The 19,531-nt window shown below is 42.5% G+C and overlaps 2 protein-coding genes across 5 annotated transcripts in view; one reads left to right on the top strand and one right to left on the bottom strand.

Moving 5' to 3' along the window:
- The first annotated feature begins 3,380 nt into the window (after positions 1-3,380).
- LOC127306945 (E3 ubiquitin-protein ligase RMA1H1) lies at positions 3,381-4,452 on the top strand. The gene is made up of 2 exons (XM_051337647.2): positions 3,381-3,599; positions 3,700-4,452. The coding sequence occupies exon 2, from the start codon at positions 3,731-3,733 to the stop codon at positions 4,427-4,429; it is 699 nt and encodes a 232-aa protein (XP_051193607.1). The 5' UTR covers positions 3,381-3,599; positions 3,700-3,730; the 3' UTR covers positions 4,430-4,452.
- A 216-nt stretch (positions 4,453-4,668) lies between these two features.
- Positions 4,669-19,531, bottom strand: part of LOC127306943 (putative nuclear RNA export factor SDE5) — an 87,714-nt gene continuing 72,851 nt past the window's right edge. Inside the window, exons 1-12 of one of the 4 annotated variants that reach the window (XM_051337645.2) lie at positions 11,326-11,398; positions 9,219-9,856; positions 9,103-9,128; positions 8,879-8,947; positions 8,257-8,318; positions 7,917-8,152; positions 6,809-6,897; positions 6,660-6,716; positions 6,248-6,315; positions 6,029-6,132; positions 5,880-5,950; positions 4,669-5,024 (exon numbers count right to left, since the gene is read on the bottom strand). In XM_051337645.2, coding sequence (XP_051193605.1) covers positions 4,929-5,024; positions 5,880-5,950; positions 6,029-6,132; positions 6,248-6,315; positions 6,660-6,716; positions 6,809-6,897; positions 7,917-8,152; positions 8,257-8,318; positions 8,879-8,947; positions 9,103-9,128; positions 9,219-9,843 — 1,503 coding nt within the window. In that variant the 5' untranslated portion in view covers positions 9,844-9,856; positions 11,326-11,398 and the 3' untranslated portion in view covers positions 4,669-4,928. The other 3 variants (XM_071822796.1, XM_051337643.1, XM_051337644.1) reach the window with 3 other exon arrangements.

Genomic DNA, 19,531 nt, shown 5'->3' with positions numbered 1-19,531 from the left:
ACGATGTTGTGGTTCCTTGAATAATGTATGCATGCAGATTTGAATGAAAAACATAAAACCCTAAACCTCTGCCGCGGCAGAGAAACGACCATTTTCTCTGTCGCGGTAGAGAAACGGTTGTGCCCTGCGCTTAACCTATAGTCCCGGTTCGTAATGAATATTTTAACCGAGACTAAAGGGGGATGCCTTTAGTCCCGATTGCGCAGTCTTGGTTGCGCAACCGGGACTAAAGGACCAAACGAACCGGGACTAAATCCCTCTTTTCCACTAGTGTTTGCATCTTAAATTTCTGTAGTGAGGGTGGTGCATCCAATTTTGCATGAAGAAATGCCACCAATTAAAAAATAATTGTATGTTGGATCTTGCTTCAAATAGTTATCCTAACAAACAATCAATTAAATTTGTGGCTTATTTGCATATATGATTGAACGATGGATGGTTTCTTTAGGCAATTGTTTAGGAGGGTGAGATTCAAAAGACTTGGCAAACAACAAATATGTAGCAATATTCATTTTCTCAAGATTACACGTGCATTGCACGTGCACGATTACTATTCTGAGAGGGATACGACTCTCCCCTTACCCGCTTTGATCGGCAGATGTTGGGCCTCGACCAGTATTGGGTTGGGCCCATCTGTTGGGTCGGGCCCGTCTATGTTTTGTTTCCTTTACGTACGAAAACTGGCACCGGTATGTAACTTACCTGCCAAGTTCTGGGAGTGGTATGAAACGTTTTTGGCCATTAGATGGATGAGAATGAAGGGTTGTCATTCATTTGAGGGTACTACAAAAGAACCCACAAAAGTAGCTAATGTTCTTGGTGCTATGCTTTGCATTCTAGGCTGATTGTTCAGCGTGTGAGTTTGCAGCTAGTTCTTGATAGCTAAAATATAGGCTGACAGATTTAGGTAAAATATAGGCTAAAATATATCTACGTTCACTGAAACTCCGACAAGAATTTAGAACCGTAGAATTATTATTTTAACCAAATTATAACAGATGGGTTACCCATTAAACTTGCTTAATTTCGGTGGCAATAGATATTTAGGATGCGGAACTTCCTGGTGTGTGTGTGTGTGTCCGATCCCTATCCGACTTTTCATTCACCGGGGTGCTGTAATTTTCTATACCTATGAATAACTTCGTGCATAAACCAATAGCATCACTCTTTTGGGGTGGTTGTTGGTTGATCGTATCGCACACTATTCATCATTTGCACCTGATAATGCAAACAACTGTCTTAATAGCCACAAAATTGAACAATTGTATAAAAGGGGCGTGTTGGTAACGCCCCTCACTAGGAAAAGGAAAAGAAACTGCATATGGACAAGAAAGTTTGTGGATTCAATTGTATCGGTAACGCTTTGATTAGATTAGACCAATCTACTCGTCTACTCTTCCAGGCAATGTCGGAAATAAGAACAAATAACTAGTTATACCTAAATTATTTCAACAATATAGTAACATATGGTTTACCCATTAAAACTGCTTAATTTGGGTGTTAGCATGAATTTAGGATGGATGTTGGTTCATCATATCGCACTCACACTATTCATATCATCATCTGTACCTCATAATGGCAATATCGTTTCTCATAGCCACAAAATATGTAGTTGAACAACTGCATAAAAGCAACATGCCGTGAGCTCTACTCAGTCAATGAAAGATGCATAACTTATAGAAAATAAAAATAAAAAAGATGCTGCATATGGACGACAAATGTCGTTAGTGTCTCTACGGTAAGGGGGCGTACGATGCAACAGGAAAAGGATAAAAGTTGTTGGCTGCATTATTCATCGTGTGCCACTATGTCAATCCTATATTCGTATCACAAGTTAGAACCATTCCCTTCCCTTTTTTTATTCAGCGATCTGGCCACCTTATCCAAAGTCAAGTCTAGGAGCTAGCTAGGACGCACGTTATTCCGTTGAGGAGCCGATTAGGGATGCAATTGGGTACACTCACCGAGTTGGTTGACCCATTAAACTTGCACAATTTGGGTGCCAGTTGGAATTTAGGAAGGGTGTTGGTTGACATGTCGCACACTATTCCTCATCGGTACCACTCTAGTTGACAAAGCCAACCGTGTTCTTAATAGCCACACACAAAAAAATAGTTGAACAACTGTATAACACGTGCCGTGAGCTCGACAATAAAAAAAATGCATATAATAGCAAGAAAAAGAGAAAACAAACTGTATATGCATAAGAAATACTCCATCTGTGTCGGTTTAACAGGCACGCACGTGGTTTAAGAAATTGGTTTGATCATTATTTTGGTTAATAAAATATAGATTATATATCATAAAAACTATATCATTGGAAACCGCTTTTGAATCCAAATCTAATGGTATAGATTTTGTAGATATAAAATTTATATTTTATTGACGAAATGAATGGTTAAACTTTGTCTTAAACTACGTGCGTGTCTGTTAAACTTGTCTGGAGGGAGTAGTATCATCCATGTCTCGACGGTAGAGGGGGGCCCGAATTATAAGTTTAGAACCATCCTCTCTAGTGTGAGAGTAGTCCGGTCAACAATTTTTCATATGGACAAGTTCTATCCACGAAGACAGGACCAATATCGTCCGTGTCTCAACGGTGGCGAAAATGATGGTATTTATTCGTTGTTTGCCAATCCTGTTACAAGTTAGAACCACTCCGCTTCATTTTTCTATTGTTTGTCTTCGTGGATCACTATATATGCTTCAGAAGATTAAGTGAATGGTTTGTTGTGTTGAGTCCTAACATTGTTTAGTTCATCATTGTTCTGTTCCTTATCAGCACCGCCGCGCTTTATCGCTGCTTTACGATTATATCATCCTGTAGAAAGAATTGATGGGCAACTCAGTCTAAAAAAAACACTGCAGCATTTGCCAACTTAAGAATATCATCATGCTAATGATAGGGTTCTCCTGCCTACCCTCCGTTATGCTGCGTCCTTGCCTCCTTGCACTTGTCTTAAAGAAAACAAGGATAACTCCCTCAATGGTGAGGATAACATCAGGTCAGTGTTTCAGTGATCTGGCGACCTTATCCGAAGTCAAGTTCACGGGCTAGGACGCACGTCAATCGGCTGAGGAGCAGATTACAAATGCAAGTGCTTTCTTTTCTCTCCCATACAGTTAAATTGAAGCTGTCAATTCACCGCAAAAAATAAAATCAAACTGTCAATTACCGGGCTTGACTTTTGGAGCCATGTTTTAGGTACACCTCTCCAGCTAGCTGGGTAAAACATAATTACTGAGCTAGTGGATGTCGAACAACTTGCGATTCGTGTCAGATTATCACTGCCCCGTACTGATCGATATGGAAGCATGGAGCATTATGTGTCACTCACGGCTGAACAATATCATATCCTGAAAAGCCTCTTGTCTCGGGCAATCAAACCCATGGCTCCTTTCTCTTGCGGTTGGAGCATCTGTCCCATTCGGGTTTGGTCACCATCTGACAGCATCTGCGCATGAACCCGAACGGCACCGCCACAAAACGTGCGATTGCCGTGGCTTCCTCTGCCCGTCTCGTTAGTTGTCTTCTCTGGTCGGATTGATTTTCCGTCCCACGGCGGATTCGTGACCTACCTTGGATTATCGATTGATTGGTGAGAGTTTGTTAAGCGGGCTGCTTCTTCTCTCCCTGTCTTTCTCTCTCCCTGACTCCTGCCGTTTGTAATATAATTCGACCCTTTGTTCATCTTGCAGCGACGCGAATCGTTGAAGGTGTAGGAGCAAGATGAATCAGGCTAGCACGACAGGCGTTAGTGACGAGCCCAGCAGTGATCCATCCAAAAGGGTAAGCGGCTGCTTCGACTGCAACATCTGCCTGGACTTTGCCGTGGAGCCGGTGGTCACCCGCTGCGGCCATCTCTACTGCTGGCCTTGCATCTACGAGTGGCTGCGCCTCGACGGCGAGCACGTCGGCGCCTCGACAGGGCGGCCGTGCCCCGTGTGCAAAGGCCCGCTCACGCTGGACTCGCTCGTGCCGCTCTACGGCCGTGGCGACAGCCGCTCCGATAAGCCACTGCCCCACCCGGCCATTCCAAGCCGGCCGACCGTGCAGATCAGCGGTGGCAGTGACCTTCAGCAGGTGAGGACAGAGCCCGATTGGCTGACTCGTTCACCCAGTCAAGCGCATAGCCATGCCGGTACCGCGAGGTTCAACGTCCTATACCCTCCTTCACCGCTCGGACGCCGCGGCGTGAATGTGATGCACTCGACGGCCGGAGGTGTTCTTGGAGGAATGGCAATGGCGGTGCTTCCCTTGGTGCTCCGTGGCGAGGTGCCAGTGCCAAGTGCATACTACTCCAGCCCGTCTGCCCTGCAAAACATGAGCCCTAGGCTGAGACGGCAGCATATGGAGGTGGAGAGGTCTCTGCATCAGATATTGTTCTTCCTCTTTGTGTTTGTCGTGCTATGCCTGCTCTTATTCTGATCTCTGGAGCAGATATTAAGATATACTAGAATCTGGTGTACATAGTAAAAGAGGTCATATGTACAGGTCACCATGTTTCCAGCCAACTCCATAAAATTTGCGACTTGAGAGCAACAGCAAAACATATAAGTAGAACTGTAGAAGTACGGAAGGGAATATGTTTCAGAATGTAAACTCTCAGATATCAGATCACGCTACTGCACTGGGGCAATCATACGCAGAAAGCACTGGGACAGCAATTCGATGCTTAAGATTTTTTACTCAAACAATTCAGCCAGATCCTCGTGCAAGCTTTCTTCATGTTTAGGCCACTACCGAAGTAGCAAATAGGATGAAAGTATCTGTTATGCGCAAAGACAAAGAATGCAACGCACAGGAACTTTCATCTTTCATATCCCGAAGTGAACAGAAAGCACCTAGATTCAAAACGGCACTTGCTAATATGGCTAGCAGCTATGAATATCTTCTGTCAGTTCTTCACACACCTTTGTACATCGACCTATTCTTTCACCTGATTAATCGGAATCAGCAGTGTCCCGGGATTGGCCTCATCTTCAGTCCATTGGACTGATTTCTTCTCCAGAAACTTCTCCACCTGTGATCATTCAACTTTATTAAGTGATGAAGACATACAGTACCAACTACATGCAACATCAGATATTCACATGTTACTCTGGGAAGTCGTCATTTTGTAAAATTTTGCTACACACCCATCCCCAAACAAAGTTCACGTCAATCATATCAATCTATGTATATCTCAACATGGAAAATATGGTATGTTTAAGCTACCTCATCAGTCATCACAGAAGATCAGTATTCGCAACATGACCAAACAGAATGAATTAACAGGACCTAACAAAGTCCGTGCATACTATATCAAAAGACATTGGCCAAACAAACGTAGAATACAAACAAGACAGAAAGATACATGCCTACAAGAATCATCATGAAGAATGCACACGCAAACTTGATAAAGGAACCAGCAAGAATAAGAGACACAAGTTTATAAATCGTGTGGGAAAAGAAACAATGTAAAGCAAGGTTATTCAGTAATCACTAATGCACAACATCTGAACACTAGCTAATCTATAAATAGAAAAATTTAAAGTTTTCCTTTGTTATACTTAGATTATGTTAACTTTATATGACATATTTTTCTGAATATGGACATTATCTTGATTAATGAGTTGGCACGGATATCTAATTGGACAAATTTGAAAAAATAACCAAATTAGCAAAGATGAAATTGAGCAATCATCACAAGCATTGTATATTAAAGTGAAACACCTAGATACTAGTATTAGTCCAAAGAGAATTTTGTGAATATCGATACTCTGTATAGAACAGAAATGCAGACCAAGGATTTATTTCTGAACCATGCATGTAGCTAAGTAGCCAAGTGTGCATTCAGAATTAAAAATCAGCAAGCTGGTTATCTTGAAATGCACACCTTTCTCCTTCTTTGTCCCATCTTGAAGGTGCCATCATCAACACCGATAATAACTCGCAAGTTCTCAAAAGCTGCAAAAAATAGGTAAATTAAATTATTCCTATAAAGAATATCAGCAAACTCAAAGAGTCATGCACCAAACTCATTACATGGGATGTTAGCCAACTGTCTAAGATGAAGTCTCAGAAGATTTGCTACGTTTGCAGCATCTTGTGAGCGTAGATCAAGACATAACACATTCTTTAACTCTTGTCTGCAGAAAGACAAAAAAGTTGTTCCCGTCAATTTGGACTAAATTTTTTAATATTACACAACTATAATAAAAAAAAGTTTCAGCCAATATGTATGAAAAAAGGAAGAGCACTTGCTTGGACTTTGTGATCTCCCCAGAAGATTTTTCTTCAGATAATCGAGCCATCCTATAATAGTTCTTTCCCTTCAGAGAACACACAAAAACATTTAGTGCTTCAAACTTGCAACAGTTTCATCAAAATATGTTAATCTCTCGAAGTGGTTGTCACATCAACTGAATAAACAGACAAATTAGAGAAAAGTTTTATATAGAAAATAATTTCGGACAGAAGAGAGAGGACAAGATAAAGGCAATAATACATCATAGTTATTTTCTCTAGGAATATAGAGAATTAGAGATAGTCCCAGGTTCAAAACACCTAGAGTCATATGGAATGTCCTCTTGACCTCTTTGATTCTTCCTTCCAGAAGTGATTATTTTATTTAATGTAACTCCCCAATCATTACTAAAAGAACATTAATACTTACTTCCTTAAGAAGATAGTCTGTTTCTGTCTTGTTACCCGCCCGAAAAGCATCTGCAGCCTGGAATTTTCAGGATAATATCTTCAGTATAGACAAAAAAAAAAAAACATCTATTTGCCTAAGAAAAAACATCATCATGAAACACCCCCGACCTTGTAGTAGTACTGCTTCATCATATCCAAGTGCTGCTTTGCAGCTTTACGGTAGTTCTCATAATCATCCTCATCACCCACAACTGGTTCTACATATACTCAAAATACACAAATGTTAAGAACACATAGCAAGAACCTAGAATCTGAGACCCGCAGGCTTCATGTTGACAGTAACAATTACTTTTAAAATAATATTCACAAAACATGACACAGACGAAATCACTTGCTGGTTTTCTAACTTCCCCATACTTCAACCACGCAAAACTAGCCATATCACAACTCCCATATTAACAAGCCACAAAGCATTTACCACCTAGCAGTAACTGGCTCCCTTGAAATGCCGTTGCAATACTTCATTGAAGGTCCATAACTCATCTAGAATAAGCATATTTTTCATTTGCATGCACATGTCATTCCAAAGTCCAAACATATATAGACTATTTCAAGATGCAATAGCTTGATCAGTTACTTTGTCTGTCACTTGAGTATTAATCAACAAGGCCGCAAGGAGTTGATTATAACTGTTCTATCACGCATGTCAACAAAAGTACGTGTGAACAGCAACCTAATTCATTCACTCAGTCCAAAGATATGAATATAAAGTAGCACTATAAGCTCAAAATCAAAGACAGCTTTAACATATGCATAAGAGTACACAGATCATAATATTAACTGCTTACACATCCCTGATCACACCCTCTATCACAGTGAAAGAAACTTCAAGTCCACAATAGTGTTAGTTTTCGAGATCTTATGGAGTTCTAAGTCAATACTAAAAGTTAAGTTGTTACTACCTCCGTCCCAGTTCATAGAGCTTGCGCGTATCCCTAGGTTGTCAATTTGGCCAACATAATATTATTTATATAATATAAAAATTATATCATAAGAAAGTAGAACATATAAGCTTTGTAATGATATATATTTTCTAATACATGTGTTGCATTATCATTGTAGAATTTACGACCTAGGGACACGCGTAGGCCCTACGAACTGGGACGGAGGGAGTACAGGATAAACAAACATTATTGATGAAACTTTGTGCTAAGTATCCCTTACAAAGTATACATAAATTTCACAACAAAGAAAGATCCAAGCATAAACAGTATACCTTTGCTACCTAGGATAATTTTCACTGGAAGATCTGTAGAGGATGGTGAAATGTCCTCAAGAGGTTTTAAAACTGGTTTCTGATCAAGAACTCTCCTCCGATTCGCACCCAATTCATACCGTCTTCCTTTGGGTTCTTCCTCGCATCTCTCAGGCGCAGTGAACATTGATTCTAGCAACTCTCCTGGAGTAATCTGTGGTCTTGGGTTATGTTTATCCTCCCTCAAAGAATGGGCACTGTCACATCCACAGAAAGAGAAGTGACAAATAAGAAACATAAATGTCTCATTCCTTAGGGAAATATAGGAATAAAGCAATAATAGAAAAGAAAGCAGACAAACCTAGATGTGGATTGTGATCCTAGACTGCTTCCCGTGGAAAAAGAGGATTTGACTGCCATATCCTGGAAAAGGAATATATTTGGGTTAAATGTCATTCAAAACCTTATAACTTGTTTAACAAACGAAACTGCATCCTTGCTTGTTAGAACATAACGTTCTGTCAGACAAATATAGTCTACACTCTACAAAGGAAACTTTCGCATACGCTAACAGTCGAACAAACCACAGAGTGATTCTATACAGGGCATTACCATTCGAAACTACCATGTTGATATACCACCCAGTGATTGTATACAGGGTACCCAATTACCATTCGAAACTACCATCTTCATATGACCCTACAAATCTAGTTGGCTTATAACTTCAATCTTACAAATGTAGAGTGCAATTTATAAATGCATCAGCACAAGAAATAAGCAATGGATATGGTAAAAGGGAACAACTAAAGCATGTGACCAAATTTCAGCATAGAAACTCTGAATAATAGGTTATTGCACGCATGAAAACACAACAAACACTCCTTGACCAGATTCCAGCTGAGCAGCACGGAGAAATTAACCGGCTCTACAGAAAAATAAATAAATGCATACAAAGTTCAAATAAAGCCATATTAGGAGCTTACTTGTACCTCTTCGTTCACTGGTTTTTTGCCCAGATCATTTGCAGAAAATGAGATCAATTCCTCCATGCTCTGCATAAATAGCACAGTACTACAATCAGGCCAAGAGAAAACATGTAGTAAATGAAGCTGTCTACCCTAAAGCAAGAACTCTAAACCCCTCCGCATTAATGACAATCAAGACCAACAAAAAACACATAATCTTGACAACAATCATCTCTCATTACCTTCTTGATATCATATCCACAGCTACCTGCAAAAACATTCAGCAGTTAGCACATTGCACGTGGCTTCAACATACAATCTGTGGGTATAATGACTTCGCATAGCAAAACATGTTTACCTAGCACCTGACGGATCACTTCCATGTTGAGCTTAAATCCTTCTCCAAGCATAGAAAATAGGAACTCCTCAACATCTCTGTTATCCAAAGTCTCTCTCCTTGGTGCAGAATCAGATTCATCTGTTTTCAGATCGTCTCGCATGTACTCTGGCAGTTCAACCTTCAGAGGTTTTTCTTTCTCTGATGCTCTTTTTGCAGGAATAGTATAAGCCCTGGCAGATCCTTTTCCCACCATGCTGGATACAGTGCCAAATGAAGCAGTAGACTTCTGCAACTTTTCACGTGGTCTTGCTTGGCTTGAATTCTCCACATAGCTTTCTTCAGCTGCTTTCTCGATACAGGAAAGAGTTCCTGTTTGCTTTGAGTTATCCATACAATTCCCTTCAACTGCATTACTAATCTGGGGGAGATTGCTCTCAACACTTGGGTCAACTTCATTATCCTGGGGCATCGAAAGTTGAAGGTCAGTCAAGAAATCCCCAGCTCTGTTGACATCGCCCTTGGCTCTGCAGTATGCATTGGCTATATCTTCGAGTGAAAAGGCGCAACTGAAAGCATCAAGCAATGCATTGAGTGCACTTGTATCAGCATCACTGGTTGAAGTCAGTGAACTGGAAAGATCCATGGTGAGGACCCTCCTGAAAGAAGATCCGAGTACAATACGTTAGAACATGCTCAGTAAAAAGAACATTAAGAGTGTATTCCAAATAAAAAGGAGAAAACATCAAGTCTAGCGCTTATATTTATCAATACAAGGAAGCGCTGAGACCTTCCTTCGAAACCAAATTGTGGAATTTCTAAAGTACATAACACAGTACCGATTCAGATGTACACTGTCATTCGTCTTAAGATGCTAAATAGAAGGGAACACAACTACAGTACTTTGGAAACCATGAATAGAACACGGCAATGTTCAGTTGAGTTTGAAATGCTGTGTTATTTCCTTACAAGGTTATGTAACCACTAACCATAATGTTTTTGGTGCATGATCATGAATTGAGCACAAAACGTGTGTAACAGAGTAATAGTAAATAAACTGCATTGTCCTGAAGAATATGTCAGCACAGAAACGGCATGACGGGTCACAACAGTATCATGATCACAACACATTTGAGGAAATAGTACTTGGTAAACTGAATATTCTTGAGGTATTTAATGGAAATCCTAATCCACAGGGATATACATCCTACCAAAATGGGGACGGGATGATCAGGATCTGTAAAGGGAAGCATTGCTTCCCAGACTCCTCGAGTTTGCAGCAAAATCAAAACGAATCCAAGCAAGGAACTAGAGCAAATTCCAAGCAGCAAACAAAAACCACCAACGCTGCCAGTCCTTAAATCCATAAACGGACCAAAACCACAACAAAACGCACCTACACAATCGATTAATCAGGGTCACAACAAGAGCACGAGAGATAGTGCCGTTGGCTGAACAAACCAGCAGACAACCACAACTCTGACGGAGATTTTATATGCAGAAATGGGCCGAATATTAACTGCCAGCTACGGTAGAGGAAATTTGGGGATCAGCAAACGAGCGCAGCCGAGGGCAAAACAACAACCCAAACGAGCCCAACTAACCAACCGTTTCGAAACGACGCGGGGGGATCAAATCGGGCAACCTGTATCCAAAAATAACCGCCGTAAACGAGACGAAAATGAGGACCAGATCGAAGCGGAAAGCAGCTGCATTGCGGAAACTTGTCCTTCCTCTACGGGAACACGCCGCGAGATACCGGAAACTACTAGAAAACACCTGCTCGAGCGCTCGGTGCGCCGCATCCACCCGGTGAGAAAACCCCAACACAAACCCCCCAAAATGGCGGACCGAATCGCCGCAGATTATAGCGTAGAGAAGGGAACCAAGCGCGCAATCGAAAGCGAAATCGAAGGCCGTACGGCACGGCGCGCACGCGGTTAACCAACCCTAACTCGGTTCAGAAGCGGAGCATCGAACCCTACCGCCGTACGAGCAATCCAGCGCCGCGCTTCGGATCCCCGAGCGAAGGCGAAGCACCGGAACCAGGCGACGGGGCCGGGGAAGCGAGGGCGCGCTAGGGTTCGGGAACGTTCTGGAAGGTTCCGGGGGGAGGAGAGGGGCTTACTGGTTTTGGGAATGGGGAGACGGCTGCTCTGCTCTCCCGCTTTGCCCACTCCACGCCTCTTCTCGCCCTTTGGTTGGCGTCCTCTGTACGCCCGGGGGTTTAGGGGGGGGGAGAGGGGGTCGGGCCCACCTGCCGGCCTCGAGATACGGCGCGTGTTCGGCTGTCAGGGCGGGTCAACGGTGGGGATCGATGCCAGTTAAAGCTCCACGTCAGGTTGGATGGAGTGGCGGTCCGCGGACCGGGTCTACGGAGCGTCAGTTCAAAAGGAAAAGGTCTACGGAGCGTCCAGCGTAGCCTAGTGGGACACACGCCGATGCTTTCATTGAAGCGGAGATACCAAGGGCCCCACGGGCGGTACCTACTGCCCGGCTTTGGAGAAAGTAGGAGCGTCGCCGCCGGCCGCCTCATCTCTCGGCGGGATCCGTGGTGATGGACCTGCTTTAGAAAATCTCTGGCGGGTCCACGCATTTTGGACGGTCAAAACGTCCGTCCGTTTATGTCGGTCCACAGACGTGAAAATGGTTATGTTCGTTTGCATCGAGGGGACGTATTTCCGGTGCGGGCCATTTTAGGGTCAGAAAATTCAGAAAACAGGTTATAGCTTCAAATTGGCTCAAGTTTGCACGAAATTATAGCTTTAAATTGGCACAAATTGAGGTCTCAAATAAGTTTATCACATTTTGCATATGGTACGGCGCAATGAAGTTCAAAAGGGGCACAACATGGCCAGAACAATATATCAAGTCCAAAAGGAGGTCATGGTGCTAGACATTGGCGCCGCAGATCAGGCGTCTCGCGCGCGGATTTCGGTGCGCTTCTTCGTGAACCAGGCCCTGGTGCCATCGTCCATTTTGCTCAAGTCGGCTAGCATGATCCTTCTGTCCTCTGCACGGGTCTTGGCATCAGTGTCTGCCTTTTTGGCCTCGACGTCCATCTTTTGGACCTCAATGACCTCTTTGGTGAGGTTCACGTAGATGGCAGCTACAGCCTCTTTTTCCAGACGCTTCTTCTCGTCCCTTTTGGCCATGGTGGCTAGATTCTCGGCCATCAACTTCTCGAAGGTCCCTTTTGGCCATGGTGGCTAGATTCTCGGCCATCAACTTCTCGAAGCTCTGGGTGAACGCAAGGCAGCTGCCTCCCGGGCTAGATCGGAATTGGTAGCCTTATGGCCTCGGGGACGAGGTGGAAGGACTTTCTTCCCATCATCCTCGTCTTCGCCGTCGCAGACAACCGTTGTCCCATTCTTCACATCTTCATCCTAGGCCGCAAAGCTTGTCTGCCACTTTTGCAAGGTCTTCAGCTTGTCCCAGCAATGGACCATATGGAAGCCCTTTTTATGTACTGCCTTGAACCTCTCCAAGGCCCGGGATACCTGCAGTTGGTTAAAGCCCGGATCATGGTTTGCGAATGATGTACATAGAATAGAATGATGATGCGCGTTTGCTTACCACTGAAATCACTCCAGTGTCGCTAATGGGGTTATTGACAACATGTTCGACGGTGGAGCAGAACTTGCTTGTCTAATGTTTGATGTCGTTCCATCTTTTTCTGCTGGACTCTTCCGTGCGAGGGCTTGGCATCTCGTACGGCGCGTGAAGCTTTCTCTCATTGTACTCCTGCATCACTTTGGCCCAGTACACCTTTCCCTTTTGCTAGGTGCCATTAATACAGTGATGGTTGGTCGCCATCCACGCGTCGCACAAACACTTATTCTCGTCGTCGTTGAATCCTCGTGTCATGTGGTTCTCCCCCTTCTTCCCGTCGTCGTTGAGGCTCTGTTGGTGCGTCCTCATAGTCGTCGACACACATGGTTGTTGCCTGCATGGGTTGGGTGGAGAACAGCCGTGCGCCATCGATGTCCTCCCCATCTTGCGTCGGTGCCGACTCATCATGCGGCCCTATCCCGGCCCCGGCGTCGCCAATGAAGCCGCCGCCGTAGATCATGGCCTCGATGTCGCTGTCATTGCGTCCCTTCCAATAGGCCTACGAATCACCGGACATCATACACATGACACACGACAGACCCAGACAGTGAGAGAGCTTACGTATTGGGTCGTCCATCATCGGGGCAGATGTTTCCTCAAAAAGGTTGCAGGGCACCGGCATGCTCTCCTCTGGGACCTGACGCGTCTCCTGTGTCGCGCCCGAGCATGAGCCACCGCTTCTCGGCGTCCGGTTGAGGTCGGGAACCGGCACCCCGTTGATATGCACCAGCGCCACGCCAGAGGCGAACCGCGATGCCGTGTGGACCTACAAGGGAGTGGGTGTTCCAGGACGCAGCTGCAAACTTACCAAGCTCACCGACGAGGCCGGGGGAGCGACATCGATGATCCCCTCTCGCTTGACGAGCATCATGGCATCCGCTATGCTCTGATGGAGGCCTACTTGCACGGCGTCGGCTGATACGTCTCCGACGTATCGATAATTTCTTATGTTCCATGCCACATTATTGATGATATCTACATGTTTTATGCATACTTTATGTCATATTTATGCATTTTCTGGAACTAACCTATTAACGAGATCTTTGAAGAGCCGATTCTTGTTTTCTGCTGTTTTTGGTTTCAGAAATCCTAGTAAGGAAATATTCTCGGAATTGGACAAAATCAACGCCCAGGGGCCTATTTTGCCACGAAGCTTCCAGAAGACCGAAGAGGAGACGAAGTGGGGCCACGAGGTGGCCAGACAACAGGGCGGCGCGGCCCAACCCCTGGCCGCGCCGGCCTGTCGTCTGGGCCCCTCGTGTGGCCCCCTGACCTGCCCTTCCGCCTACAAATAGCCTTCGTCGCGAAACCCCCAGTACCGAGAGCCACGATACGGAAAACCTTCCAGAGACGCCGCCGCCGCCAATCCCATCTCGGGGGATTCAGGAGATCGCCTCCGGCACCCTGCCGGAGAGGGAATTCATCTCCCGGAGGACTCTTCACCGCCATGGTCGCCTCCGGAGTGATGAGTGAGTAGTTCACCCCTGGACTATGGGTCCATAGCAGTAGCTAGATGGTTGTCTTCTCCTTATGTGCTTCATTGTCGGATCTTGTGAGCTGCCTAACATGATCAAGATCATCTATCTGTAATGCTATATGTTGTGTTTGTTGGGATCCGATGGATAGAGAATACTATGTTATGTTGATTATCAATTTATATCTATGTGTTTTTTATGATCTTGCATGCTCTCCGTTATTAGTAGAGGCTCTGGCCAAGTTTTTACTCTTAACTCCAAGAGGGAGTATTTATGCTCGATAGTGGGTTCATGTCTCCGTGAATCTGGGGGAGTGACAGAAACCTCTAAGGTTATGGATGTGCTGTTGCCACTAGGGATAAAACATTGATGCTATGTCCGAGGATCTAGTTATTGATTACATTACGCACCATACTTAATGCAATTGTCTGTTGTTTGCAACTTAATACTGGAAGGGGTTCGGATGATAACCTGAAGGTGGACTTTTTAGGCATAGATGCATGCTGGATAGCGGTCTATGTACTTTGTCGTAATGCCCAATTAAATCTCACTATACTCATCATATCATGTATGTGCATTGTCATGCCCTCTCTATTTGTCAATTGCCCAACTGTAATTTGTTCACCCAACATGCTATTTATCTTATGGGAGAGACACCACTAGTGAACTGTGGACCCCGGTCCATTCTTTTACATCGAATACAATCCACTGCAATACTTGTTCTACTGTTCTCTGCAAACAATTATCATCCACACTATACATCTAATCCTTTGTTACAGCAAGCCGGTGAGATTGACAACCTCACTGTTTCGTCGGGGCAAAGTACTTTGGTTGTGTTGTGCAGGTTCCACGTTGGCGCCGGAATCCCTGGTGTTGCGCCGCACTACATCTCGCCGCCATCAACCTTCAACGTGCTTCTTGGCTCCTACTGGTTCGATAAACCTTGGTTTCATACTGAGGGAAAACTTGCCGCTGTACGCATCACACCTTCCTCTTGGTGTTCCCAACGGACGCGTGTTGTACGCGTATCAAGCAGATTTTCTGGCGCCGTTGCCGGGGAACTGAAGAAAAGTTACACCACAAAGATTTCTAACTCCCACGTCAACTGCACGCCAGCAAAAAGATTTTCTGGCGCCGTTGCCGGGGAGATCAAGACACGCTGCAAGGGGAGTCTCCACAATCCAATCTCTTTACTTTGTTTTTGTCTTGCTTTATTTTATTTACTACTTTGTTTGCTGCAATAAATCAAAACACAAAAAAATTAGTTGCTAGTTTTACTTTATTTGCTATCTTGTTTGCTATATCAAAAACACAAAAAAATTAGTTACTTGTATTTACTTTATCTAGTTTGCTTTATTTACTGTTGCTAAAATGGGTACTCCTGAAAATACTAAGTTGTGTGACTTCACAACCACAAATAATAATGATTTCTTATGCACACCTATTGCTCCACCTGCTACTACAGCAGAATTCTTTGAAATTAAACCTGCTTTACTAAATCTTGTTATGCGAGAGCAATTTTCTGGTGTTAGTTCTGATGAAGCTGCTGCCCATCTCAATAACTTTGTTGAACTATGTGAAATGCAAAAGTATAAGGATATAGATGGTGACATTATAAAATTAAAATTGTTTCCTTTCTCATTAAGAGAAAGAGCTAAAGACTGGTTGCTATCTCTGCCTAAGAATAGTATTGATTCATGGACTAAATGCAAGGATGCTTTTATTGGTAGATATTATCCCCCTGCTAAAATTATATCTTTGAGGAGTAGCATAATGAATTTTAAACAATTGGATACTGAGCATGTTGCACAAGCATGGGAAAGAATGAAATCTTTGGTTAAAAATTGCCCGACCCATGGACTGACTACTTGGATGATCATCCAAACCTTTTATGCAGAACTGAATTTCTCTTCGCGGAACCTATTGGATTCAGCTGCTGGAGGTACCTTTATGTCCATCACTCTTGGCGAGGCAACAAAGCTTCTTGATAATATTATGATTAATTACTCTGAATGGCACACGGAAAGAGCTCCACAAGGTAAGAAGGTAAATTCTGTCGAAGAAACCTCTTCCTTGAGTGATAAGATTGATGCTATTATGTCTATGCTTGTGAATGATAGGACTAAAATTGATCCTAATAATGTTCCGTTAGCTTCATTGGTTGCTCAAGAAGAACATGTTGATGTAAACTACATTAAAAATAATAATTTCAACAACAATGCTTACCGGAACAATTCTAGTAACAACTATAGGCCATATCCTTATAATAATAGTAACGGCTATGGTAATTCTTATGGGAATTCTTACAACAATAATAGGAATTCACCCCCTGGACTTGAAGCCGTGCTTAAAGAATTTATTAGTACACAAACTGCTTTTAACAAATCTGTTGAAGAAAAGCTTGGGAAAATTGATATACTTGCTTCTAAAGTCGATAGTCTTGCTGCTGATGTTGATCTTTTGAAATCGAAAGTTATGCCTAATGAGAATCATAATAATAAAATTGCTACTACAGCAAATGTCATCCAAGTTAGAATTAATGAGAATATAAGATTAATGGCCGAATTGCGTGCTAGGTGGAAAAGAGAAGAAAATGAAAAAGAAGATAATATAGCTAAAGTCTGGACTATTACCACCACTAGCAATGCTAATGCTACACATGTTGCTGCACCTCCTACTAATAATGGTAAAAGAATTGGTGTTAGCAATGTTTCCACTTCAAATACAAAGCGTGAAAAACTGCCTAAAACTGCTGAAACTGCCTGTGATAAAACTGCTGAAATTTTTTCCAACATTGGGGATAATGAGCCCATTGCTTTAGATTATAATGGTTTGGATTTTGATGATTTTCACATCTCTGAAGTTATAAAGTTGTTACAAAAACTTGCTAAGAGTCCTAATGCTAGTGCTATAAACTTGGCTTTCACGAAACATATTACAAATGCTCTCATAAAAGCTAGAGAAGAGAAACTAGAACGCGAAACTTCTATTCCTAGGAAGCTAGAGGATGGTTGGGAGCCCATCATTAAGATGAAGGTCAATGACTTTGATTGTAATGCTTTATGTGATCTTGGTGCAAGTATTTCCGTTATGCCTAAGAAAATCTATAATATGCTTGACTTGCCACCATTGAAAAATTGTTATTTGGATGTTAATCTTGCTGATAATTCTACAAAGAAACCTTTGGGGAGAGTTGATAATGTTCGCATTACCGTTAACAATAACCTTGTCCCCGTTGATTTTGTTGTCTTGGATATTGAATGCAATGCATCTTGTCCCATTATATTGGGAAGACCTTTTCTTCGAACTGTTGGTGCTATTATTGACATGAAGGAAGGTAATATTAAATATCAATTTCCTCTCAAGAAAGGTATGGAACACTTCCCTAGAAAGAGAATGAAGTTACCTTTTGATTCTATTATTAGAACAAATTATGATGTTGACACTTCGTCTTTTGACAATACTTGACACACACTTTCTGCGCCTAGCTAAAAGGCGTTAAAGAAAAGCGCTTATGGTAGACAACCCATGTTTTCTACTACAGTACCTTTATTTTATATTTGAGTCTTGGAAGTTGTTACTACTGTAGCAACCTATCCTTATCTTAGTTTTGTGCATTGTTGTGCCAAGTAAAGTCGTTGATAGTAAGGTTCATACTAGATTTGGATTACTGCGCAGAAACAGATTTCTTTTCTGTCACGAATCTGGGCCTAATTCTCTGTAGGTAACTCAGAAAATTATGCCAATTTACGTGAGTGATCCTCAGATATGTACGAAACTTTCATTCAATTTGAGAATTTTCATTTGAGCAAGTCTGTTGCCTCAATAAAATTCGTCTTTACGAACTGTTCTGTTTTGACAGATTCTGCCTTTTATTTCGCATTGCCTGTTTTGCTATGCTTGATGGATTTTTCGATTCCATTGACTTTCAGTAGCTTTGTGCAATGTCCAGAAGTGTTAAGAATGATTATGTCACCTCTGAACATGTAAATTTTAATTGTGCACTAACCCTCTAATGAGTTGTTTTGAGTTTGGTGTGGAGGAAGTTTTCAAGGATCAAGAGAGGGAGATGATACAACATGATCAAGGAGAGTGAAAGCTCTAAGCTTGGGGATGCCCCGGTGGTTCACCCCTGCATATATCAAGAAGACTCAAGCGTCTAAGCTTGGGGATGCCCAAGGCATCCCCTTCTTCATCGACAACATTATCAGGTTCCTCTAGTGAAACTATATTTTTATTCCATCACATCTTATGTACTTTGCTTGGAGCGTCGGTTTGTTTTCGTTTTTGTTTTGTTTGAATAAAATGGATCCTAGCATTCTTTGTGTGGGAGAGAGACACGCTCCGCTGTTGCATATGGACAAGTATGTCCTTAGGCTGGCGAAAGTTTCTTCTTCGTTAAATTGTTATATGGTTGGAATTGGAAAATGATACATGTAGTAATTGCTAAAATGTCTTGGATAATGTGATACTTGGCAATTGTTGTGCTCATGTTTAAGCTCTTGCATCATATACTTTGCACCTATTAATGAAGAAATACATAGAGCATGCTAAAATTAGGTTTGCATAATTGGTCTCTCTAAGGTCTAGATAATTTCTAGTATTGAGTTTGAACAACAAGGAAGACGGTGTAGAGTCTTATAATGTTTACAATATGTCTTTTATGTGAGTTTTGCTGCACCGCTTCATCCTTGTGTTTGTTTCAAATAAACCTTGCTAGCCTAAACCTTGTATCGAGAGGGAATACTTCTCATGCATCCAAAATCCTTGAGCCAACCACTATGCCATTTGTGTCCACCATACCTACCTACTACATGGTATTTCTCCGCCATTCCAAAGTAAATTGCTTGAGTGCTACCTTTAAAATTTCTATCCTATACCTTTACAATATATAGCTCATGGGACAAATAGCCTAAAAACTATTGTGGTATTGAATATGTACTTATGCACTTTATCTCTTATTAAGTTGCTTGTTGTGCGATAACCATGTTCCTAGGGACGCCATCAACTACTCTTTGTTGAATATCATGTGAGTTGCTATGCATGTTCGTCTTGTCTGAAGTAAGGGCGATTTACCGCTAGAATGGTTAGAGCACTGCATAATGTTAGAGAAGAACATTGGGCCGCGTACTAAAGCCATGATCCATGGTGGAAGTTCCAGTTTTGGACAAATATCCTCAATCTCATATGAGAAAATTAATTGTTGCTACATGCTTATGCATATAAGAGGAGTCCATTATCTGTTGT

This window comes from Lolium perenne, chromosome 6, assembly GCF_019359855.2.
Source record: "Lolium perenne isolate Kyuss_39 chromosome 6, Kyuss_2.0, whole genome shotgun sequence".
Taxonomy (NCBI): Eukaryota; Viridiplantae; Streptophyta; class Magnoliopsida; order Poales; family Poaceae; genus Lolium; species Lolium perenne.
This window is presented reverse-complemented; position numbering and strand designations above follow the sequence as displayed.